The sequence below is a fragment of the Oncorhynchus mykiss genome, chromosome 17 (assembly GCF_013265735.2).
Source record: "Oncorhynchus mykiss isolate Arlee chromosome 17, USDA_OmykA_1.1, whole genome shotgun sequence".
In the NCBI taxonomy this organism is placed as follows: Eukaryota; Metazoa; Chordata; class Actinopteri; order Salmoniformes; family Salmonidae; genus Oncorhynchus; species Oncorhynchus mykiss.
Genome location: NC_048581.1, coordinates 88,027,329 through 88,052,508, shown reverse-complemented (window position 1 = coordinate 88,052,508; position 25,180 = coordinate 88,027,329). Strand labels below are relative to the sequence as shown.

The window sequence follows — 25,180 nt, the reverse complement described above, 5'->3', positions numbered from 1 at the left end:
AAGGTGTGTAAGACTATCGCATAATCTGTTTACAGCCACAATCAGTTTAATATGGAATTATTACTGTGCATGTAAACGTACTCAGTGTAATGATGTGTTTTTACCTGGTAGTCCAGCATCAGCAGGACAGTAATAATAATGTGTTTACCTGGTAGTCCAGCATCAGCAGGACAGTGCAGCGTACCCCGACATCACCTGGCCTCTTCACCTGGAACCCGTCTGTCTCCTGAGTGGTCGCGGTCCTGTGCCACTATTAACAATAGAAATAACTTTAGTAGTTATTTTTTGGTTTCTTTAGAACACAATCTCATTACTAAGACTACAATAGAGAAAGTGGTTAAGAAGAGTGGAGGTGGCAATTCGCTTGACATTGTTCATGAAAATAAATCGAATCATAGATTTTTTTTTTTTTTTATCTGAACATTAAACCGTATTTTGTTTTTACCTCGACCAAGTGATTGTCAGGCCCATAGAGGTCCTTGTCCAACTCGATGACCAGAGACTTGAAGAAGGAAGAGAACTTTCTCTTTTGCTTGGTTGCTTCATACTTGGACACAGCAGTCTGAGAAAATATATATTTTTTTAAATCAGACACATTTCACCAAGTTAGATAAAAAACACACACAGACACTAACCGTCAACACACAAACATACAACTAGTAAAATAGTCTTACATCTTCAAGCAGGCGTCCTTCGACACGCAACTCCCACGATGCTACAGTGCCATCCCCGTCTTCTGCGTCGGGCTTGGCAGGGTTGAACGTGTTGGATATGAAGATACGAAGCTTTCGCTTTTGCTGAAAACACAAAAAAAAAGTTCAGTCATGTTGAAATTTCACGATCAACATGTGTATAATCTTCAGAGGAAAACATGGGAAGTGATGAGCAGGAAAAACTCAACCCGGACCTGAGCCTTGATCCGAAAGAGATAAAGGCGTCGGGGCGCCCTGACCAAACTACTGCCTCTACCATCCATTCTATTGGCGAACGTACAATCCCTGGAGAACAATCTGGATGAGCTCCGTTCAAGACTATCCTATCAACGGGACCTGAAGAACTATAATATTCTGTGTTTCACGGAGTCGTGGCTGAACAAACACACACACACAGCTGTTTTTTTGATGCAGCGGCTGGACAGACCGGCAGCGTAGGGTAACATGTGGACATGTCTTTTGAGATGCGATCTCTAACATTAGGGATTCTCGAGGTTCTGCTTGACTAAATTAGAATATTTCTTCATAAGCTATACACTGTTTGCCAAGCGAGTTCATCTATGAAATGCTGATGAATGTCTTGTTCGAGCTGTGTATGCAACTGGTTCACCTCTGATGCTCACAGGTAATGTGTATTGAAAGAGATCTCTGAATGTTCTTCACCCAGCATACACCCCTCCAACCAGACATGCTTTATCTACTCATTTGCTGGATGCAGAGTTCAACATAGGTCAAGTGAAGGTCAAGCAAATCATAGAGAAAGCAGACTGTATTGCAATCATCTCTGATGGGTGGTCGAATTTTCGTGGGCAAGGAATAATTAACTACATCATCTCCACCCCTCAACCAGTATTCTAAAAGAGCACAGACACAAGGGACAACAGACACACCGGGCTCTACATTGCAGATGAGCTGAAGGCAGGCATCAAGGACCTTGGACCATAGAAGGTATTTGCACTGGTGAGACAATGCTGCGAACATGAAGGCTGCTTGGTCTAAAGTGGAGGAGTCCTACCCTCACATCACACCCATTGGCTGTGCTGCTCATGCATTGAATCTGCTCCCCAAGGACATCATGGCACTGAAAACAATGGATACACTCTACAACATAACCAAGGAAATGGTTAGGTATGTGAAGGGTCATCAAGTTATAGCAGCAATCTACCTCATCAAGCAAAGTGAGAAGAGTAAGAGCACTACATTGAAGCTGCCTAGCAACACCCGTTGGGGTGGTGTTGTCATCATGTTTGACAGTCTCCTGGAGGGGAAGGACTCTCTCCAAGAAATGGTCATATCACAGTCTGCCGATTTGGACAGCCCCGTCAAGAGGATCCCCCAGGATGATGTATTTTGGGAGAGAGAGGTAAGCACCCTGAAACTCCTGAAACCTATAGCAGTAGCCATTGTATGGATTGAGGGAGACAATGCCATCCTGTCTGATGTTCAGACTCTGTTTGCAGATGTAGGAGGAGAAATCTGTACTGCCCTGCCCACTTCGCTGTTGCTCCAAGCAGAGGAAACGGCAGTTCTGACATACATCAAAAAGCCTGAAGCCCATACACGCCGCAGCGTACATGTTGGACCCCAAGTATGCTGGCAAGAGCATCCTGTCTGGTGCAGAGATCAACAGGCCTATGGTGTCATCACTACTATGTCTCACCACCTTGGCCTGGATAAGGGTAGCTAGGCAGGGTAGCCTAGTGGTTAGAGCGTTGGAGTAGTAACCGAAAGTAACCACAAGTTCAAATCCGCGAGCTGACAAGGTACAAATCTGTCGTTCTGCCCCTGAACAGGCAGTTAACCCACTGTTCCTAGGCCGTCATTGTAAATAATAACTTGTTTTTAACTGACTTGCCTAGTTAAATAAAATAAAAAAATGCAGCTGGTGGCCACACCAGATAAAAAATGGGGGGAAAAAAGGGCAAGGTTCTTGGCAGTCTGGCGAAGTACACTTCCAAGCAAGGGCTTTGGGATGGAGATGCAATATGGCAGTCGTGCCAACATATCGCCTCAGCCACCTGGTGGAAGGGACTTTGCTTTCCCCTGTTGCGTCCATCATCCTCCAAATCCCACAAACTGGTCCTTGTTTGGGAACACACACACCAACGCACAGTTATGCTGAACAATTAGTGGTAATCCAGGCAAATGGGGCTTTTTGAGACTGACAACGAGCCATCCTCAACAAGGTTGGAAAGTGACAGTGAAGATGAGGCCTGATGTTCAAGAGGTGGTCCAGGGAGAAGACATTTAGTTTCTAGACTATCATTGAAAACGTTTTTGGGAGATGTGATGGATCCTTGGGGATCATTCAATATTCCCTTTTGTTGTTCAGGGAAATCGTCCCATGTGCAGAGTCAACTCATTTGATTAAAGTTCAATTCTTAACTAAATGTATTTCTATAGGAAGGATTTAAACATTTGCAATTATGTCTACTTATGATAACGTAAAAGGTTTATGTTTCTGTCTCCAAATGATATGGTAAATATATCCAATGCAAAAAACATCTACATTTAAATGGTATTAACATAATTTGCATATGTTCCTGTTTGTAATCTGTCATAATTCTCATATAAACTAAGGGAAACCCAGCCGTGAGCAAGCAACACCAAAACATGCATGAGAGCAGCTGCTGTTCCAGACGGATGTGTGATCACGCTCTCCGTAAGACTTTTAAACAGGTTAACATTCACAAGGCCGCAGGGCAGACGGATTATCAGAGCAAGTGCTAACCAGCTGACAAGTGTCTACACTGACATTTTCAACATCTCCTTGACCCAGTCTGTAATACCTACATGTTTCAAGTAGTCCACCATAGTGCCTGTGCCCAAGAACGGCAAGGTAGCCTGTGTAAATGACTAGCACTCACATATGCAGCCATGAAATGCTTTGAAAGGCTGGTAATGGCTCACATCAACACTATTATCCCAGAAACCATGGACCCTCTCCAAGTCACCTACCACCCCAACAGATCCACAAATGATGCAATCTCTATTGCACTCCACACTGCTCTTTCCTACATGGACAAGAGGGACACCTATGTGAGAATGCTGTTCATCAACTACAGCTCAGCATTCAACACCATAGTGAAGCTCATCACTAAACTAAGGACTCTGGGACTAAACACCTCCCTTAGCAACTGGATCCTGGCCTTCCTGACGGCTGCCCCCAGGTGGTGAGGGTAGGTAACAACACATCCACCACGCTGACCCTCAACACGAGGCGCCCCTTAGGGGTGCTTGCTCAGTTCCCTCCTGTACTCCCTGCTCAGCCACAACTGTGCGTCCACGCACGACTCATGAAGTTTTCCAACGACAACTGTGGTAGGCCTGATCACAGACGACAATGAGACTATAGGGAGGCGGTCAGAGACCTGGCAGTGTGGTGCCAGGACAACCTGTCCCTCAACATCAGCAAGACAAAGTAACTGATCGTGGACTTAAACCCTGTTCATATTATGTTATTCCTTAGGATCTAAAAGGAAACAATGATCCTAGATCAGCAGTGTTACTTTGAAGTGCTTCATGAATACAGGCCTTGGCCCCTAGTGAGGAAATAACCCCATCTGTTTACCTTGATGGGTCTCTTGAGTGCCTCCTGGATGTCCAGACGTTTCCTCATGATGGTCTGGTCCAGCTTCCTCTCAAACGCCAGCAGGTCCATGTAGGCCTGAGACTCTGGCACCAGCTCCCGGATCCTCTGAGGTAAAATCTTATCCGCCATCTTCTTCTTCTTGGTACTGCAACAGAAGATAACAATAGTGTGAGTTGATAAGAAATGAAAAAAGGCCAATATGCATTATGTATACACATTTATTTCCCCCTACAAAGACACGGTCAACTCTTAATGAGGACAAGTAATCACAGTATTCTAATAATACATGTTTAACGTCCCTCCCTTAAACCCTGGTAACAATGTGAAAACCTGCTGTTGAAATAAATCCAGTCAAGCCTAAAATAATACTTAGTCAGATTTTACTGTTGGTTGCGCTGCTGTTGGACCTGCTGGATCTGCTGGGGGGCCGGCCTTTTACGGGAGGGGTCCATGACACTGGGCATCCCTGGTCGGGACACAGGGCTGGAGCCGTAGCCTGGAGGCCCCATGGGCGGGCCCTGGGGGGTCATACGGCTGGATGGGGGCATCCCACCTGGTCTCTGGAGGGAGAGAAGAAAAGAGACAAGGGAGGGGTTAGAGTCTGGAAGAGAGGCGAAAAGAGACAGGGGAGGGGAGAGAGTCTGGAAGAGAGGCGAAAAGAGACAGGGGAGGGGTTAGAGTCTGGAAGAGAGGCGAAAAGAGACAGGGGAGGGGTTAGAGTCTGGAAGAGAGGCGAAAAGAGACAGGGGAGGGGTTAGAGTCTGGAAGAGAGGCGAAAAGAGACAGGGGAGGGGAGAGAGTCTGGAAGAGAGGAGAGGAAAAGATGGATGGCGTTTGATGGTAGAAGAAAATAGGATTAAAGAGACGAAATGTAGGACAAGAGGCAAAGAAAAAGAAGTAAAGAAAATGTTTTTTTATTGTGGGAGAGAAGACGAAGGTGCTTTAGATGGTTGAGATGTGAGAAACAAAACGGCTTGTTTTTCCATCAACTACAGGTATATTATATTTCTCCTTGCAGGTGTTCTTGCTGCCTTACACAAGACAGAGCAAGGTTGTATTCTCCTGACGTGGCGTACCGAATGTGTTCTAGAACAGATGTGTTCTGTCTGTCCCGCAGTCAGGGTCAAGGATGTGTTCTGTTCTGTCCCGCAGTCAGGGTCAAGGATGTGTTCTAGAACAGATGTGTTCTGTTCTGACCCGCAGTCAGGGTCAAGGATGTGTTCTGTTCTGTCCCGCAGTCAGGGTCAAGGATGTGTTCTGTTCTGTCCCGCAGTCAGGGTCAAGGATGTGTTCTGTTCTGTCCCGCAGTCAGGGTCAAGGATGTGTTCTGTTCTGTCCCGCAGTCAGGGTCAAGGATGTGTTCTGTTCTGTCCCGCAGTCAGGGTCAAGGATGTGTTCTAGAACAGATGTGTTCTGTCTGTCCCGCAGTCAGGGTCAAGGATGTGTTCTAGAACAGATGTGTTCTGTCTGTCCCGCAGTCAGGGTCAAGGATGTGTTCTGTCTGTCCCGCAGTCAGGGTCAAGGATGTGTTCTAGAACAGATGTGTTCTGTCTGTCCCGCAGTCAGGGTCAAGGATGTGTTCTAGAACAGATGTGTTCTGTCTGTCCCGCAGTCAGGGTCAAGGATGTGTTCTGTTCTGTCCCGCAGTCAGGGTCAAGGATGTGTTCTGTTCTGTCCCGCAGTCAGGGTCAAGGATGTGTTCTGTTCTGTCCCGCAGTCAGGGTCAAGGATGTGTTCTGTTCTGTCCCGCAGTCAGGGTCAAGGATGTGTTCTGTTCTGTCCCGCAGTCAGGGTCAAGGATGTGTTCTAGAACAGATGTGTTCTGTCTGTCCCGCAGTCAGGGTCAAGGATGTGTTCTAGAACAGATGTGTTCTGTTCTGTCCCGCAGTCAGGGTCAAGGATGTGTTCTGTTCTGTCCCGCAGTCAGGGTCAAGGATGTGTTCTAGAACAGATGTGTTCTGTCTGTCCCGCAGTCAGGGTCAAGGATGTGTTCTGTTCTGCCCCGCAGTCAGGGTCAAAGATGTGTTCTGTTCTGCCCCGCAGTCAGGGTCAAGGATGTGTTCTGTTCTGTCCCGCAGTCAGGGTCAAGGATGTGTTCTGTTCTGCCCCGCAGTCAGGGTCAAGGATGTGTTCTGTTCTGTCCCGCAGTCAGGGTCAAGGATGTGTTCTGTTCTGTCCCGCAGTCAGGGTCAAGGATGTGTTCTGTTCTGCCCCGCAGTCAGGGTCAAGGATGTGTTCTGTTCTGCCCCGCAGTCAGGGTCAAGGATGTGTTCTAGAACAGATGTGTTCTGTTCTGACCCGCAGTCAGGGTCAAGGATGTGTTCTGTTCTGCCCCGCAGTCAGGGTCAAGGATGTGTTCTAGAACAGATGTGTTCTGTTCTGACCCGCAGTCAGGGTCAAGGATGTGTTCTGTTCTGTCCCGCAGTCAGGGTCAAAGATGTGTTCTAGAACAGATGTGTTCTGTCTGTCCCGCAGTCAGGGTCAAGGATGTGTTCTGTTCTGTCCCGCAGTCAGGGTCAAGGATGTGTTCTGTTCTGTCCCGCAGTCAGGGTCAAGGATGTGTTCTGTCTGTCCCGCAGTCAGGGTCAAGGATGTGTTCTAGAACAGATGTGTTCTGTCTGTCCCGCAGTCAGGGTCAAGGATGTGTTCTAGAACAGATGTGTTCTGTCTGTCCCGCAGTCAGGGTCAAGGATGTGTTCTGTTCTGTCCCGCAGTCAGGGTCAAGGATGTGTTCTGTCTGTCCCGCAGTCAGGGTCAAGGATGTGTTCTGTCTGTCCCGCAGTCAGGGTCAAGGATGTGTTCTGTCTGTCCCGCAGTCAGGGTCAAGGATGTGTTCTGTCTGTCCCGCAGTCAGGGTCAAGGATGTGTTCTAGAACAGATGTGTTCTGTCTGTCCCGCAGTCAGGGTCAAGGATGTGTTCTAGAACAGATGTGTTCTGTCTGTCCCGCAGTCAGGGTCAAGGATGTGTTCTGTTCTGTCCCGCAGTCAGGGTCAAGGATGTGTTCTAGAACAGATGTGTTCTGTCTGTCCCGCAGTCAGGGTCAAGGATGTGTTCTGTTCTGTCCCGCAGTCAGGGTCAAAGATGTGTTCTGTTCTGTCCCGCAGTCAGGGTCAAGGATGTGTTCTAGAACAGATGTGTTCTGTCTGTCCCGCAGTCAGGGTCAAGGATGTGTTCTAGAACAGATGTGTTCTGTCTGTCCCGCAGTCAGGGTCAAGGATGTGTTCTGTTCTGTCCCGCAGTCAGGGTCAAGGATGTGTTCTAGAACAGATGTGTTCTGTTCTGTCCCGCAGTCAGGGTCAAGGATGTGTTCTGTTCTGTCCCGCAGTCAGGGTCAAGGATGTGTTCTGTTCTGTCCCGCAGTCAGGGTCAAGGATGTGTTCTGTTCTGTCCCGCAGTCAGGGTCAAGGATGTGTTCTGTTCTGTCCCGCAGTCAGGGTCAAGGATGTGTTCTAGAACAGATGTGTTCTACTGAATTGCAGCAAACTTGCTTTAAACAACATTTCCTATAAACCACAGAGCAAAATGTTTACAATTGTACGAAACTAACTATAAAACGGAATTAAAAAATATATATGTAAGAGAGGCCACTAAAATGTTTTGCTCGGGGGGGGGGGGGGGGCTCAATGCTCTGAGCGCTAGGCTGGCTGCCTGCCCCTCTGACCGCTAGGCTGCCTGCCTGCCCCTCTGACCGCTAGGCTGCCTGCCTGCCCCTCTGACCGCTAGGCTGCCTGCCTGCCCCTCTGACCGCTAGGCTGGCTACCTGCCCCTCTGACCGCTAGGCTGGCTACCTGCCTCTCTGACCGCTAGGCTGGCTACCTGCCTCTCTGACCGCTAGGCTGGCTACCTGCCTCTCTGACCGCTAGGCTGGCTACCTGCCTCTCTGACCGCTAGGCTGGCTACCTGCCTCTCTGACCGCTAGGCTGGCTACCTGCCTCTCTGACCGCTAGGCTGGCTACCTGCCTCTCTGACCGCTAGGCTGGCTACCTGCCTCTCTGACCGCTAGGCAGGCTACCTGCCTCTCTGACCGCTAGGCAGGCTACCTGCCTCTCTGACCGCTAGGCTACCTGCCTCTCTGACCGCTAGGCTACCTGCCTCTCTGACCGCTAGGCTACCTGCCTCTCTGACCGCTAGGCTACCTACCACCCCTATCACCAAGGTCAGGACTCTACTGATTCTCTGGATAGAGGATGTTTCAAAGGCGTGAAAATGAGATTAAAAAAAATCGCTGCTATAAGACTATACTATAAGACTATGCTATAAGACTAAACTATAAGACTAATAAATAGAGGACATTGGTAAGTAAGCAACAAGTGGATAAAAATCCATGTGTTGAAACACAGGCAGGAGTGCTTTGTTATAGATCGGAAGTCAACTGAACGACCATTGAAGGACAACACAAACATCGGCACTAGCCAACACAACAGATTGAATTAAAAAAACAACCTTGTATTGAATAAAGGCCACCCTATTTTGCATTCACAAAACAATATCACTCACCACCATCCTAAAAATGTGCAATTTGCATCAAAGTTTTTAAAAATAAATCAAATGTATGTAGTACCCCATACAATGCACATACTTCCTAATATATATATATATATATATATATATATATATATATATATATATATATATATATATATATATATATATATATATATATATATATATATATATATATATATATATATATATATATATATATATATATATATATATATATATATAGCTGAATTTATAACCTGTAAATATTATACCAAATTCACCCTTAAAAATCATACCAAGCAATGGTTACGGAAACAGGCATGACTTGCAGGTGCACAATAAAAAAAACACCCTCCACATCACTCACCAATCCATGTGCTAGGAACTCAAACAGGCGACTTCGTGTTTCTGAATGCATGAGTGCTTCTAGAAGTTGTAGCGACAGTAGCAGGCTGAAGAATAAAAACAGATCAACGAGGCTAAAGCCAGAGACACACCCCTCTCTCTCCCTCTCCGACAGCCTTCAAGGGGAGTGCTGTGTTCGGCTGTCATCGACGCTGATGCACTCTACCCTCTCCTGTTCTCTACTGTAAGGCAAGCTACAGCCTCACACTGTCTGCAGATCACAACACACCTGGGTCGTGTTCATTATGCAATGACGTAACGAAACATTTTCAAATGGAACAATGCATTTCTTATTTGACAAGTCCAGGTAGTCCGCTCCCCGTTTTCAGTGTGTTTGGAATCTCATGACTCTGCCTTCAGCCCCTGCCTTCAGCCCCTGCCTTCAGCCCCTGCACCCTGCCTTCAGCCTCTGCTGAAAAGCTGCCATCTGGCCTCTTCTATTTATTCCAGAGTTTTCATCCACAGCAGAGAACGTATTCTCACATTCGTCACCATAGTGATTTCAATGAGTCACGTAGATAGAACAAGTTCTAAAGCAGAGGTTTGTAAATTAATTGAAGAAAAAAAAGGATAGCTGGAAGAGAGCTAGCCACTGAAAAGGATAGCTGGAAGAGAGCTAGCCACTGAAAAGGATAGCTGGAAGAGAGCTAGCCACTGAAAAGGATAGCTGGAAGAGAGCTAGCCACTGAAAAGGATAGCTGGAAGAGAGCTAGCCACTGAAAAGGATAGCTGGAAGAGAGCTAGCCACTGAAAAGGATAGCTGGAAGAGAGTTAGCCACTGAAAAGGATAGCTGGAAGAGAGCTAGCCACTGAAAAGGATAGCTGGAAGAGAGTTAGCCACTGAAAAGGATAGCTGGAAGAGAGCTAGCCACTGAAAAGGATAGCTGGAAGAGAGCTAGCCACTGAAAAGGATAGCTGGAAGAGAGCTAGCCACTGAAAAGGATAGCTGGAAGAGAGCTAGCCACTGAAAAGGATAGCTGGAAGAGAGCTAGCCACTGAAAAGGATAGCTGGAAGAGAGCTAGCCACTGAAAAGGATAGCTGGAAGAGAGTTAGCCACTGAAAAGGATAGCTGGAAGAGAGCTAGCCACTGAAAAGGATAGCTGGAAGAGAGTTAGCCACTGAAAAGGATAGCTGGAAGAGAGCTAGCCACTGAAAAGGATAGCTGGAAGAGAGCTAGCCACTGAAAAGGATAGCTGGAAGAGAGTTAGCCACTGAAAAGTTGAGCTGGAAGAGAGCTAGCCACTGAAAAGTTGAGCTGGAAGAGAGCTAGCCACTGAAAAGGAGAGCTGGAAGAGAGCTAGCCACTGAAAAGGAGAGCTGGAAGAGAGTTAGCCACTGAAAAGGATAGCTGGAAGAGAGCTAGCCACTGAAAAGGATAGCTGGAAGAGAGTTAGCCACTGAAAAGGATAGCTGGAAGAGAGCTAGCCACTGAAAAGGATAGCTGGAAGAGAGCTAGCCACTGAAAAGGATAGCTGGAAGAGAGCTAGCCACTGAAAAGGATAGCTGGAAGAGAGCTAGCCACTGAAAAGCTGGCTTCTAATTATTTATTTATTGCCAATGCCATTTTGTTTGAAAACCTCTTGCCCATTGTGTTCAAGGTAGAAGGAGATTGGAGTTAACATACGAAGACAAATCAAAGTGGGATGTATCTTTTCACTAATAAACTGCCCACACATTTGTAAACGTGGCCATTACTGTGTGCGAGGCGACTGAAGAATGCAACAAAAAATCCATTAAAATTTCTATAAATCATTTTTCACTCAATTCACCACATCTCTGTGCAACCTTGGTCTTCTACAGAACAATTGGGGAGTGCTTCTAAGGCTAACAGAATATGTGGCTGAGTGACTATGAAGGATGCTGCAGTCAGTGAGGTTGGCGTTTGTGTTCCACGTAGTCAAGGACACGAGAGAAGATTAGAACATCCTTTCACTGAGAAATGTTTTTCCAGTTGAATTGTTGTAATAACAACAATAAAATGGGTGTTTGTATGTGTACACTGTGTCAAATTCAATGACCACATACTGACCCCCCACCCCCCAAACGTTTAGCTAGCAGTACTTCTGTTCTTTACGTTACTAAAACACCAAACACATTTTTGCTCTGCCAGAATTACCCCCTCATCTGCAACTGTAGCTGTCGGCATCAAACGGTTTGCATCATTAGCTGTGATGACCACTGATATCAAACAGCCGTATAGCCGTAGCAGGAGATTATTTTTTCCCCCGACCAACCTTTTCTTGCCGATACTTTCTTAAAAATACTCGATTTGGAAGTCACCGTTTTGGCCCCATGAAGTAATCCAACGATGTACACGCCCGCCATTTTTGTCTATTTCTCATCTTCTCTCATTGAGACAGGTGCAAAGCAATCAATGATTTCTGAGTCTCACTCAGTGTATCACACCCACACGTCTCAACCAATGAGAGAAAGTAAGAAATAGATAAGATGGTAGCGTATACATTATTGGATTACCTCATGGGGCAAACATTTGATGAATTAAGGTTGTTCCGAGGGGATAAGTGATGGGAGCAACTCAATATTAGGAAGGTGTTGCTAATGTTTGGTGTACTCAGTGTGTGTGTGTGTGTGTGTGTGTGTGTGTGTGTATATATATATACACACACACACAGTACCTTGCGAAAGTATTCGGCCCCCTTGAACTTTGCGACCTTTTGCCATATTTCAGGCTTCAAACATAAATATATAAAACTGTATTTTTTTGTGAAGAATCAACAACAAGTGGGACACAATCATGAAGTGGAACGACATTTATTGGATATTTCAAACTTTTTTAACAAATCAAAAACTGAAAAATTGGCCGTGCAAAATTATTCAGCCCCCTTAAGTTAATACTTTGTAGCCACCTTTTCAGTCTTCTTCTTTAAAGCCATACCTTTAAAAAAAAAGGAGGTAAGAATAACAAATAATTAAAGAGCAGAAGTAAATAACAATAGTGGGGCTATATACAGGGGGCAATGATTGGGGGCCCAAACCAATTTTAGATAGAAGCTGTTTAGAAGCCTCTTGGACCTAGACTTGGCGCTCCGGTACCGCTTGCCGTGCGGTAGCAGGGAGAACAGTCTATGACTAGGGTGGCTGGAGTCTTTGACCATTTTTAGGCCTTCCTCTGACACCACCTGGTGTAGAGGTCCTGGATGGCAGGAAGATTGGCCCCGATGATGTTCTCGGTCATACTCACTACCCTCTGTAGTGCCTCGCAGTCGGAGGCCGAGCAGTTTCCATACCAGGCAGTGATGCAACCCGTCAGGATGCTCTCGACGGTGCAGCTGTAAAATATTGAGGCTCTGAGGACTCATGGAACATATTTTCAGTCTCCTGAGGGGCAACAGGTTTTGTCGTGCCCTCTTCACGACTGCCTTGGTGTGTTTGGACCATGTTAGTTTGTTGATGATGTGGACGCCAAGGAACTTGAAGCTCTCAACCTGCTCCACTACAACCCCGTCGATGAGAATGGGGGCGTGCTCGGTCCTCCTTTTCCTGTAGTCCACAATCATCTCCTTTGTCTTGATAACGTTGAGGGAGAGGTTGTTGTCCTTGTACCACACAGGCAGGTCTTGGACCTCCTCCCTATAGGCGGTCTCATCATTGTCGGTGATCAGGCCTACCACTGTTGTCATCAGCAAACTTAATGTTGTTGGAGTCGTGTCTGGACGTGCAGTCATGGGTGAACAGGGAGTACAGGAGGGGACTGAGCAAGCAACCGAGCGGCCCCAGTGTTGAGGATCAGTGTGGCGGATGTGTTGTTACCTACCCTTACCACCTTGGGACGGCCCTCCAGGAAATCCAGGATCCAGTTGCAGAGGGAGGTGTTTAGTCCCAGGATCCTTAGCTTAGTGATGAGCTTTGAGGGCACTATGGTGTTGAACGCTGAGCTGTAGTCAATGAATAGCATTCTCACGTAGGTGTTCCTTTTGTCCAGGTGGGAAAGGGCAGTGTGGAGTGAAATATAGATTGCATCATCTGTGGATCTGTTGGTGCGGTATGTAAACTGGAGTGGGTCTATGGTTTCTGGGATAATGGTATTGATGTGAGCCATGGCCAGCCTTTCAAAGCATTTCATGGCTACAGACGTGAGTAGTCATTTAGGCAGGTTATCTTAATGTTCTTGGGCACAGGAACTATGGTGGTCTGCTTGAAACATGTTATTACAGACTCAGACAGGGAGAGGTTGAAAATGTCAGTGAAAACACTTGCCAGTTGGCCAGCGCATGCTCGGAGTACACGTCCTGGTAATCCGTCTGGCCCAGCGGCCTTGTGAATGTTGACCTGTTTAAAGGTCTTACATCGGCTGCGGAGAGAGTGATCAAACAGTCGTCTGGAACAGCTGATGCTCTCATGCATGTTTCAGTGTTACTATCCTCGAAGAGAGCATAGACGTTATTTAGCACGTGTCACTGGGCAGCTCTCGGCTGTGCTTCCCTTTGTAGTCTGTAATAGTTTGCAAGCCCTGCCACATCCGACGAGCGTCGGAGCTGGTGTAGTACTATTCGATCTTAGTCCTGTATTGACGCTTTGCCTGTTTGATGATTCGTCAGAGGGCATAGAGGGATTTCTTATAAGCTTCCGGGTTAGAGTCCCGTACCTTGAAAGTGGCAGCTTTACCCTTTAGCTCAGTGCGGATGTTGCCTGTAATCCATGGCTTCTGGATGGGGTCTATACATACAGTCACTGTGGGTACGACGTCCTCAATGCACTTATTGATAAAGCCAGTGACTGATGTGGTGTACTCCTCAATGCCATCGGAAGAATCCTGGAACATATTCCAGTCTGTGCTAGCAAAACAGTCCTGTAGTTTAGCATCTGCTTCATCTGACCACTTTTTTTAATAGACCGAGTCACTGGTGCTTCCTGCTTTAATGTTGTGTTTGTAAGCAGGAATAGGGAGGATAGAGTTATGGTGAGATTTGCCAAATGGAGGGCGAGGAAGAGCTTTGTACACATCTCTGTGTGTGTCCCTCTGGTTGCACATTTAACATGATGATAGAAATTAGAACTGATTCCCTGCATTAACGTCCCCAGCCACTACGAGCGCTGCCTCTGGATTTGTGTTTTCATGTTTGCTCATGGCGGAATACAGCTCATTGAGTGTGGTCGGTCTGTGGTAGTAAAATGAAAAATACAGAAACTCTCTAGGTAGTTAGTGTGGTCTACAGCTTATCATGAGATACTCTACCTCAGGTGAGCAAAACCTCGAGACTTCCTTAGATATCGTGCACCAGCGGTTTACATAAATGCATAGGCCCCCGTGTCTTACCAGAGGCTGCAGTTCTGTCAATGGAGTATATAACCTGACAGCTATATGTTCTTAATGTCATCGTTCAGCCACGACTCAGTGAAACATAAGATATTACCATTTTTTATGTCCCATTGGTAGGATATACATGCTTTCAGTTCGTCCCATTTATTTTCCAGCGATTGAACATTAGCTAGCAGAACGGAAGGCAATGGCAGATTAGCCACTGGTCGCCTGATCCTCACAAGGCATCCTGATATCTTTCCGTGAAACCCGTTTCCTTTTCCAGCGAATCACGGGGATCTGGGCCTGGTCTGGTGTCTAGTATATCTCTCGCGCCAGTTTGAGGTGAGTAATCCCAGTCCTGATATCCAGAAGCTCGTTTTGGTCATAAGAGATGGTAGCAGCAACATTATGTACACAAGTTACGAACAACGCGAAAAAAGACAAACAAAATAGCATGGTTGGTTAAGAGCCGATAAGACGGCAGCCATTCCCTCCGGCGCCATCAAAAGATCTTACCCTCCAAAGGGAATCTATGCAGCCGGCTATACAATTGTATCCCCCGTGGACCTGTTCGTAGATAAAACATCCTCCATTCAGGCTGCAAAGGCGTCGATTTCCTAATTAACCCTGATATACTAATATATATATATATATATATATATATATATATATATATATATATATATATATATATTCCTAATATACTGGCAAGTAGGTGGGGAAATATGCTTACTTTCTTCATGAAGCACCATTAGCCACCATGCTAATGGTGGCTAATGCTACTTCCTGACATTACAACACGCAACATCTGGGACTAGCATTTAGCACCTCTAGCACGGAGGAGAATATTGTTTCATAAAGAAATGACACATCATTTCCATCTTGTCGCCGTTAAAAATCGGGCTGAGGAGGAAATCGATGCATTTGCAGCCTGAATGGAGACTGTTTTATGTATGAACCGGTCCACAGGGGATACGAACGTATAGCCAGCTGCATAGATTCCCTTTGGACGGGAAAGATGAAAGGACTCACTTAGCTGGTTCATTGTTGCCCATGTGAGGAAGTTAGGCTAGCAAGCATTTTAGCTAGGTAGCCTATGAAAACAACTAAAAGCGGACAGAGCCGTAGACCGCTTTGCCTACATGAAAGAGTTGAGGACAGCATTGTCATTCAACTAGTCTACAAGTAGAGTGAATCTCCCAAAAATGTTGTTTTACTTGGGCACCCAGACCGAAATCAGTACCATGGACAGCCACATGATATTTAGTAACATTGATTGGACTAAATTGTCTCTGGTATCTTTAAAATGTGTTTTCAGTGTATTAAACTAAGCATTATATAGCCTTGTTGATTTGATGTGAATGTTTAAGTTGAAATGGTGCTGGAATTACAGAGTATTGGAATAAAGGAGGCAATACTCTCCTTGTCTTTGTGCTGACTTGCGGAAACTGTGGTTCTAAATCAGTAGTTGTTTAGTAAAACTGTCAAACATTAACTTGTTTGACCAGGTCATGTAACTGTTACATGCAATATTTGCTTTGTGGACTTCACAGGACAGATGTTGCTCTCCAGTTTTTGTGATGAAACAAACTTATGTGTAGTTGAATTTATTCCGCCACCGCTGTGTGACTCGTTGTCACTGCCTTATTGTAATATCACGGTGGCGTATGAACAAATGAGCAAACAATGCAATTATCGTTGTAATATGGCTGTTTCACTGGCTTGGCCACGCACCGCTACTGAAAAGAAGAGTCCATGGTTATTAAGACCAGATCGTTCTTCCAAGATGCTTAGACCTTCATTACATTTAAGTCATTTGGCAGACGCTTTTATCCAGAGTGATTTACAGGAGCAATTAGGATGAAGTGTCTTGCTCAAGGGCACATCGACATTTGTCACCGAGGCAACTCGGGGATTCGAACCTGCGATCTTTCGGTTACTTTAAGCTATGAAATATGAATCCGTGGTTATTCAAGGGTGCAACAGGTCACCTCAGGAGTAAAATGTATGTTCGCTTTTCATAGCCGACACAGAGCAGAGGTCGAGGCAGCAGGTGCGGTAGAGACCCACACACCATCCACTTTTCATTCAAACTAACGTAACTTTACAAGCTTAATGTTATCTGTGTAGCTAGCAAGCAAACAAGCGCCAAACAACTAGCAAATGGGCTAGCTAGCTACTGTACCACTTGCAGACAGAACAGCTCATCATACTAGGTGGTCATCGACAGTGTAGTTAGCTAACTAATTATGCATAACCATGCCACTGGGAAAAGCCACAAAAACAATCAACCAACAACGACAATCAGTAAATTAGGGGGTCTTTACGAGTAAGGGCCCACATCGCTAACTAGATACTGTTAGCATAGGCTAGCTACGGCTTTGACAAAGGCTTTGTTCTAGCTTGCAGCTAGCTAACGTCACGTTAGCCGTTAAGTCGTGGCTCACCGGGTATCCAGGCCCAGGCATCGGAGAGCGATAGAGGTGGTTCTGTGCGCCCGATGAGGGTCCCATCCTTCCTCCAGGAGTTCCAGGTCCCATGCCTGGTCCTCCACCTTGTACCGGGGGTCCGGGTCCCATTCCCCCGCCACCACCTCCCGTTGAAGCTGATTGAAAACTACCTCTGGCCGCCATCTCTTCTGGGTATCTCCGTCGCCGGATAGTGGAATGGAACTATCGCGAGAAGAGAGGAGTAGCGGAGTGATTCTTTTAACAACAACGACCTCTGGTGTTTAATTTCAATTCCAACCAGCCCTTATTGTGGTATAGATCGTTACATTCTACATTTTACATTCTACATAAAAGCAGTCTCAAAATGAAAGCAACCAAAAATCTTTCTGTATGGGGGCATACTAATATGTCTTTGCCAACCGGTCTCTGGACCTTTACAATTGGCACCAGGCATTGACCTGAACTGACTGGGATATTTTTTAATTTTAAATTGATTTAACTAGGCAAGTCAGTTAAGAACAAATTCTTAATTTCAATTATGGCCTAGGAACAGTGGGTTAACTGCCTTTTCAGGGGCAGAACAACAGATTCGTACCTTTTCAGCTCGGGGATTTGAACTTGAAACCGTTCAGTTACTAGGCCAACACTAACCACTAGGCTACCCTGCCGCCCCAATTAACCTTCAAACAGGTACAACAGGTTAAAATGTTAATATTATTGTATCTCTAGTATCTCTACTGTATTGAGAGGTAAAGAAATCCTATTTTAAAATGGTAAACATACACACGGATACACATATTTGACAAACATCTCATCTCATGAGGTAATTCTGAATGATCGACTTGTTCTTTGAATAGCACTTTTAAAGGCACTTGATCAGCCTGCATGGCTGCCTGCCATCGGTTTCATTATAACATCAATGAGGGAAGACATTAAGCCAAAATACTCTTCCATAGCAAACCCCTGGCCGAAGACAATGTCATCGTTGATTCACTCAAATGGATTGTGATGAAGTCGGAGAGAGAGAAAGAGGGGAGAGTTGTAAGTTATAGTCTTCTGCCCCATATATATATATATTAGTTAGAGAGTCCTTCCCCAAAGCCACAATGGAAATGTCTACACATTTTTAAACAATCAAAGAAAGGTAAACATTGTATACCTTTGGGGGAAAGGTCTGTTATATAGTTGGCAGCGCAGTATGTCACAGCTTGCCACAAGGAGGGAGGAAACATACAATGTACTATTTTCTCTGTGTACTATAATTATAGTATATAGACAATATAAATACCACCAATCATTTACATTGTTTTAATAAATATGAAATGTTGACCATTATAAACATTTGTATTAGATATTTATTTTGTTTTATTTGTTTATATATATATATATATACACTGAGGACACCAAACATTAGCAACACCTTCCTAATATTGAGTTGCTCCCAACATTGACCTTGTTATTCATGCCATTAAAGCCTTTTAAATGAGAATTTGAATACATTTTTGAACTTGAGAGAGACAAAGATAGAGGGTCAGAGAGAAATGGCTCTGATGGAGAGAGCTGGAAAGAGGGGGAAGGAGAAAGAGAGAGGGGGAGAGAGGATTAGGGAGGAGATAATTGTTTGTTAACAAACAGTCAGTTCAGCTTGCTTGGTCAGCTTGTTTGATCACCGGGCTGGACATGACTCAACACTGAACATCTGGCAGCTGAAATATAATTTTGGTTGGGAAAACATTGTATACTGTATATACTTTTATTAATCCAATAAATGGCACAGCGAGAGAGAGATAGAGAAAGATAGAGAGGATTGGGGACTGATTGTTGTTTATTACAGTTTTTTTCAATTGCTGAAACACTAAAACCCATTGGCTGAACAAAGTTCTCAGTTGCCTGGACTCATTTAGCTAATTATGCAGTCTGTTGTCAATAACGTAAACCATTTCACATGGTAAAACACAATTTGCATATCTCACTTAGACTTTTCAGCAAAACTCTAAACACATTCTCATTCTCAAAACACATTCTACACTCTAATGCACATGTCATCCATACTGGTAAACACAAGTGGCAACAATCAAATACAAATAGAGAACATATGCCATTGATTGAACACAACCACTCAAAATTGATTCAACCAGTTTCAAATGATGCGACACAACCAATATAAGCCAGTTCAGAGAGCAAACAGGTTGTTGAAGGTGGGAAGGAGAAAGTCTGAGAATGGATACTGTAGTACAGTGCATTGTAGGCTGTATACTGTACAATGGATGAATTGTATGGCCCTGAACATTGTGCTTTCTATTTATTAACAGTACTGACTCCTCAATAGATTTTGACTGGTTGCAGGTTCATGTCAACAAAGAACAATAATTACAGTATCACAGAGACAAAGGACAAGTTTGTGAGATGCAGGGTACAGTACTGTAAAAATAGGGGTACAAGGAGGAGGAAGAACAAAAAACAAAATTGCAAAGAGCAAAGCAGATCTGATCAATTTTGAGCTACTATGATAGAACATGTTTTCGTTCATTAAAATGACGGAAAAATCTGAATGTTTTTTTAGATTAAAAATGTACTTCTCCCTGAGAATTGTATGTTTTGAACAATGTGTTTTCTATTTTTCGGTGTATTGTTTACTGACTGCTTGAGAGTGTATATCATTTTGATCACTTTGTTTATGATTTGAGAGCAGTGTTTGATTTTGAACACAGGTAAAACTGTTTTGAGACGAATGTTTCATTTTGCGAGAGGAGTCAGAGGTTATGTAAATATTGCTTGAAGATGAGGTTTTGTGTTTAATATTTTCAGGAAATGGAGCAAGGTTTCAGAAATTGTGTTTTAGCAATTGAGAAAAACTGTAACAAACAGTTAGGTAATTTTTCTCTCTTGCAGTGGCCTGTCTGGAACAAGACTCAATGCTGAAACAGCGTGCAGTGGCTGAAATAAAATCATTGTTGCACACTGTGTTCATTTTCACAAAAACAACAGGATTTATTGGTTGGCTAACCACGCGGAAAGTATCATAGATTCATGGTACGTATGCAGAGAGAGAGAGAGAGAGAGAGAGAGAGAGAGAGAGAGAGAGAGAGAGAGAGAGAAAGAGAGAGAGAGAGAGAGAGAGAGAGAGAGAGACAGTTAGACTTCAGCAGGCAGGTGGGCAGACAGAACAATGTTGTCATCCTCCTGCCCAGTGAAACTCTTTGTTCTGCTTGGCTGATGAAGCTGTCTGCTAGCTTCCTTCCTGTAGGCGGAGCAAAGCAGAGCTGAGAGTGCACCATACCCAGACATCAACGTGACTTGAGACGTCAGGTGATGGTTGGGCCCAGTGTGTGTGTGTGTGCATAAGAGTGTGTATTAATGGCAGGCCAGTGTCCAGACTGGACCTAAGTCAGCATTGAGTCTTGTATAACTCACTATAGTGTAATGGCCAGGAGTTAATCAACACAATATACACCCTTTTACAGACTCACTTTGATGATGTCATTAATGATGTCATGAAACTCCCGGCCCATTAGCAGGCTTGCAGTCTTTAAAAAAAATCAATACCATTTTCTCTTCTCCTGGGCCGTTTTACACTGGGATAAACGTGTGTTGCAAAGTTGGGGTTGTGATTTGTGTGTGTGTGTGTAGTGTGTGTGTGTGTGTGTATTAAAGCTTCAACTACCTGCATTTACAGTAACAAATCATACTACTTTTAGTTTTTAAACGAATGAACCGAAAAGAAGAACTAATAATAGAAAGTCTCTCCCTATGCACACTTGGAAGGCGGTTGTTTCCCAAATGGCTCCCTCTTCCCTATATAGTGCACAGTAATTATTTTTGTACCTTTTGACCAAGGCTCTGCACTATATAGGGAAGAGGTTGCCATTTTATTTTAAACCTTTATTTAACTAGGCAAGTCAGTTAAGAACAAATTCTTATTTACAAAGATGGCCTAACCCGGTCGACACTGGGCCAATTGTGCGCACCACCAGCATGTGTGTACGGGACTCCCAATCACAGCCGGATGTGATACAGCCTGGATTTGAACCAGGGACTGTAGTGACGCCTCTTGCACTGCGGGAGCCTATATAGTGCACGGTAATCCATGCTGAATCACATCCGGCTGTGATTGGGAGTCCCATAGGGCGGCGCACAATTGGCCCAGCGTTGTTTGGGGTGGCCGGGGTAGTTCGTCATTGTAAATAAGAATTTGTTCTTTAACTGACTTACCTAGTTAAATAAAGGTTTAAAATAAAAATGGCACCCTCTTCCCTATATAGTGCAGAGCCTTGGTCAAAAGTAATGCAAAAGTAATAGGGTGCCATTCAGGACGCATACCATGTCCCAATTGTAATTGCTAATCCTCTTATCTACAGCTCTTAATGAACAGGATGCAAAGTCGAGCCTCTGTGACCACTAGAGCACTGCTGCCGTCTTATCTGAGACATACGGCTGGGCCCACTAATTGCACTGCGAGATCTGACAGGATAAATTAATACTTAGGTGGAAACGATTTTGCCTGGAAAACTGACAAATATTATGAGGTCGGAACCTGGGATACTGTTTCTGTCCTAAAACACATCAATTCCACTTGTGATCAGAAAAGGGGATGTTGAATAGCCTGGTACAGTATGTGAATGTGAATGTACCGCGGAAGTGAAGAGAATTTTACCATTCCTAGATAGGCTTGGAAGAAAACATCAGACATTACCTCTGTAGTTATCTATTCTATAATACAGTACACGTACAGTATATTAACACTAAATTGAGTAGACAACTGCATAAATCATGTAGCCTACATACAAAACTCACAAAGCATATCATTGTATTCTCTGAATAACTTCCTAAATAGAATAATATGTTCTGGAAAGCGTGTCGAATGCACTAACATAGACCTAAAAAAACCATAAATCATTGAAAAGTGCGATGCTACGGTTCTATGGATGTATGTATTAAAGTAATGCATCCATAATACCATGATTTATTATGATGATCACTCGGTTGTAGGACAGTCTTTATTCAAGGTAAGTCTGGGGTAGCAACATGGGTGTGTTTCATTCCAAGAAGATGTTCCCTCCCCGTGCCGTCATTCACTTCCCTCCCGTTATAGATCTGATAGGACTGGGCAAGTGAGTATAAGGGCACAAGGCGAGACCCAGAGACCCAGATGCAGACACGGGAGGAAGATGGTTTGAGTCTTTGATATTTATTAATAATCCAAAAGGAGGAGGCAAGAGAATGGTCGTGGACAGGCCAAAGGTCAAAACAAGTTCAGAGTCCAGGAGGTACAGAGTGGCAGGCGGGCTTGAGGTCAGGGCAGGCAGAATGGTCAGGCAGGAGGGTACAGAGTGGCAGGCAGGCTTGAGGTCAGGGCAGGCAGAATGGTCAGGCAGGAGGGTACAGAGTCCAGGAGGTACAGAGTGGCAGGCAGGCTTGAGGTCAAGGCAGGCAGACTGGTCAGGCAGGCTTGAGGTCAGGGCAGGCAGACTGGTCAGGCCGGCGGGTACAGAGTCCAGGAGGTACAGAGTGGCAGGCAGGCTTGAGGTAAGGGCAGGCAGAATGGTCAGGCAGGAGGGTACAGAGTCCAGGAGGTACAGAGTGGCAGGCGGGCTTGAGGTCAGGGCAGGCAGAATGGTCAGGCAGGAGGGTACAGAGTCCAGGAGGTACAGAGTGGCAGGCAGGCTTGAGGTCAGGGCAGGCAGACTGGTCAGGCAGGCTTGAGGTCAGGGCAGGCAGACTGGTCAGGCCGGCGGGTACAGAGTCCAGGAGGTACAGAGTCCAGGAGGTACAAAGTGGCAGACAGGCTTGAGGTCAGGGCAGGCTGATTGGTCAGGCCGGCGGGTACAGAGTCCAGAAAACAGGCAAGGGTCAACACCGGGAGGACTATTAAAAGAGAATAGAAAAGTCAGGTGCATGGGGAAAAACACGCTGGCTGACTTGGAACATACAAGACGAACTGGCACAGGAAGACAGGAAACACAGGGATATATACACCAGGGATAACGAGTGACACCTGGAGGGGGTGGAGACAATAACAAGGACAGGTGAAACTGATCAGGGTGTGATAGTGAGATTAATATGGTAGGAAACTAGGTGGAGGTATAATAGTAAGAAACTGGGTGGAGCTATTATAGTAAGAAACTAGGTGGAGCTATTATGGTAGGAAACTAATTGGAGCTATTATAGTAAGAAACTAGGTGGAGCTATTGTAGTAAGAAACTAGGTGGAGCTATTATAGTAAGAAACTAGGTGGAGCTATTATAGTAAGAAACTAGGTGGAGCTATTATAGTAAGAAACTAGGTGGAGCTATTATAGTAAGAAACTAGGTGGAACTATTATAGTAAGAAACTAGGTGGAGCTATTATAGTAAGAAACTAGGTGGAGCTATTATAGTAAGAAACTAGGTGGAGCTATTATAGTAAGAAACTAGGTGGAGCTATTGCTTAGTTCCACTTACCCAGTTGTCTCAGATCCACTAAAGGAAGGGAACGAGGGTAGAAGTAAGGGGGAACATCTTAGAATGAAACACAGCCGAAGTGATGAAGAAGAGGCAGTGCCTCATCAGAATGCAACACAGGGCATCCACTGAGTTTTGGTTGTTGGCAGCATCTCCTCTTCTGCTTCCAAAATGAGCCCCATGGGCTTCATGGGCAAAAGTAGTGCACTTAATAGGGAATAGGATGCCATTTGGGAAACACCCCTCCTCTCCTCACACTCCTCCCCCCCAGTCTTCTGAGAAGCAGACAAGCGTTTAGACAAAGACACAAGGCCACCAGAAAACTCATAACATCATAATGTATCCTTTACTCTATCTATTTGCTTGGCTAATGTAATAGGGGGAAAACAAACTTGTGTTGTGAGGTTAAAAATAACTGAGAAAGGACATTTCCCTGAGTAATTATATTGGAGCCTTAGCTTGGTTGAAGGAAGCCCTGTACATGTGTTTGTTTTTGTGTTTGTGTGTGTGTGTGTGTGTGTGTGTGTATGTGTGTGTGTGTGTGTGTGTGTGTGTGTGTGTGTTTGTGTGTGTGTGTGTGTGTGTGTGTGTGTGTGTGTGTGTGTGTTACAGGAACCTAATGAATGATGGGCTGTGGTATATACAGTATATCATATTCAGTATTGTCATACCTTGGTGGTTCCATCCAGAGTAATTGCTAAAATAATAATCAGTCACGCTTGAACTACTGTACCTCTGTGAGTTATAGTGGAGGGCAGACTATAGCAGTCTATAACAGACTACAACAGTTTATAGCAGTCCATAACAGACTACAACAGACTATAGCAGTCTATATCAGACCATAGCAGTCTATAGCAGACTATAGCAATCTATCATAGACTAAAACAGATTATAACAGATTATAACAGATTATAACAGACTATAACAGACTATAACAGATTATAACAGATTATAACAGATTATAACAGACTATAACAGACTATAACAGATTATAACAGACTAGAACAGACTATAATAGACTATAACAGACTATAACAGACTATAATAGACTATAACAGACTATAACAGACTATAACAGACTATAACAGACTATAACAGACTAAAACAGACAGTAGCAGAGTATAGCAAAATATAACAGACTAAAACAGACAGTAGCAGAGTATAGCAAAATATAACAGACTACAGCAGAATATAGCAGTCTATAATAGACTAAAACAGACTATAACAGACTATAACAGACTATAACAGACTATAACAGATTATAACAGACTATAACAGATTATAACAGACTATAACAGACTATAACAGATTATAACAGACTATAACAGACCAAATCAGATTATAACAGACTAATACATACTATAACAGATTATAACAGACTATAACAGACTATAGCAGACTATAGCAGTCTATATCAGACTATATCAGACTATAGCAGATTATAACATGACTACTTTCTTTTAAGACTCTAAGTAAAAGTTCTGGATTTATTCCTACCTCTGCTTGCTGTGTTTCTCTGTGCCTGGGTTCGAGTTCGTACAAGCATTTCTGTCACAGTACTTCCTGTTTGAGTTTCTGCCTATAGGAAGGGAGGAGCAAAAAGGAGTTGTGATCTGATTTCCCGAAGGGAGGTCAGGGGGAGGGGCCTTGTAGGCATCCCCGAAGGGGGAGTAACAGTGGTTGAGTATTTTAGCAGCTTGAGTACCTCTGTCAATGTGTTGATATAACTTTTGTAGCGTTTTCCTCAGGTTTGCTTTGTTAAAATCCCCAGCTACAATAAATGCGGCCTAAGGATATGTGGTTTTCAGTTTGCACAAAGTCCAGTGTAGT

The 25,180-nt window shown here is 44.5% G+C and overlaps 1 protein-coding gene and 1 long non-coding RNA gene across 2 annotated transcripts in view; both read right to left on the bottom strand.

Moving 5' to 3' along the window:
• The window catches only part of LOC110493298 (SWI/SNF-related matrix-associated actin-dependent regulator of chromatin subfamily D member 1), a 38,575-nt gene extending 21,430 nt beyond the window's left edge, over window positions 1-17,145 (bottom strand). Inside the window, exons 1-6 of the mRNA XM_036950919.1 lie at window positions 16,908-17,145; window positions 4,690-4,865; window positions 4,285-4,450; window positions 675-797; window positions 446-562; window positions 149-250 (exon numbers count right to left, since the gene is read on the bottom strand). Coding sequence (XP_036806814.1) covers window positions 149-250; window positions 446-562; window positions 675-797; window positions 4,285-4,450; window positions 4,690-4,865; window positions 16,908-17,093 — 870 coding nt within the window. The 5' untranslated portion in view covers window positions 17,094-17,145. The remainder of the gene's footprint in view (window positions 1-148; window positions 251-445; window positions 563-674; window positions 798-4,284; window positions 4,451-4,689; window positions 4,866-16,907) is intronic.
• A 5,561-nt stretch (window positions 17,146-22,706) lies between these two features.
• Window positions 22,707-24,913, bottom strand: LOC118940111. The gene is made up of 3 exons (XR_005036713.1): window positions 24,848-24,913; window positions 23,351-23,625; window positions 22,707-22,775 (listed from the first exon to the last, which is right to left on the bottom strand). It is a non-coding gene; the product is annotated as an uncharacterized LOC118940111 (long non-coding RNA).
• Between the last annotated feature and the right edge of the window lie 267 nt (window positions 24,914-25,180).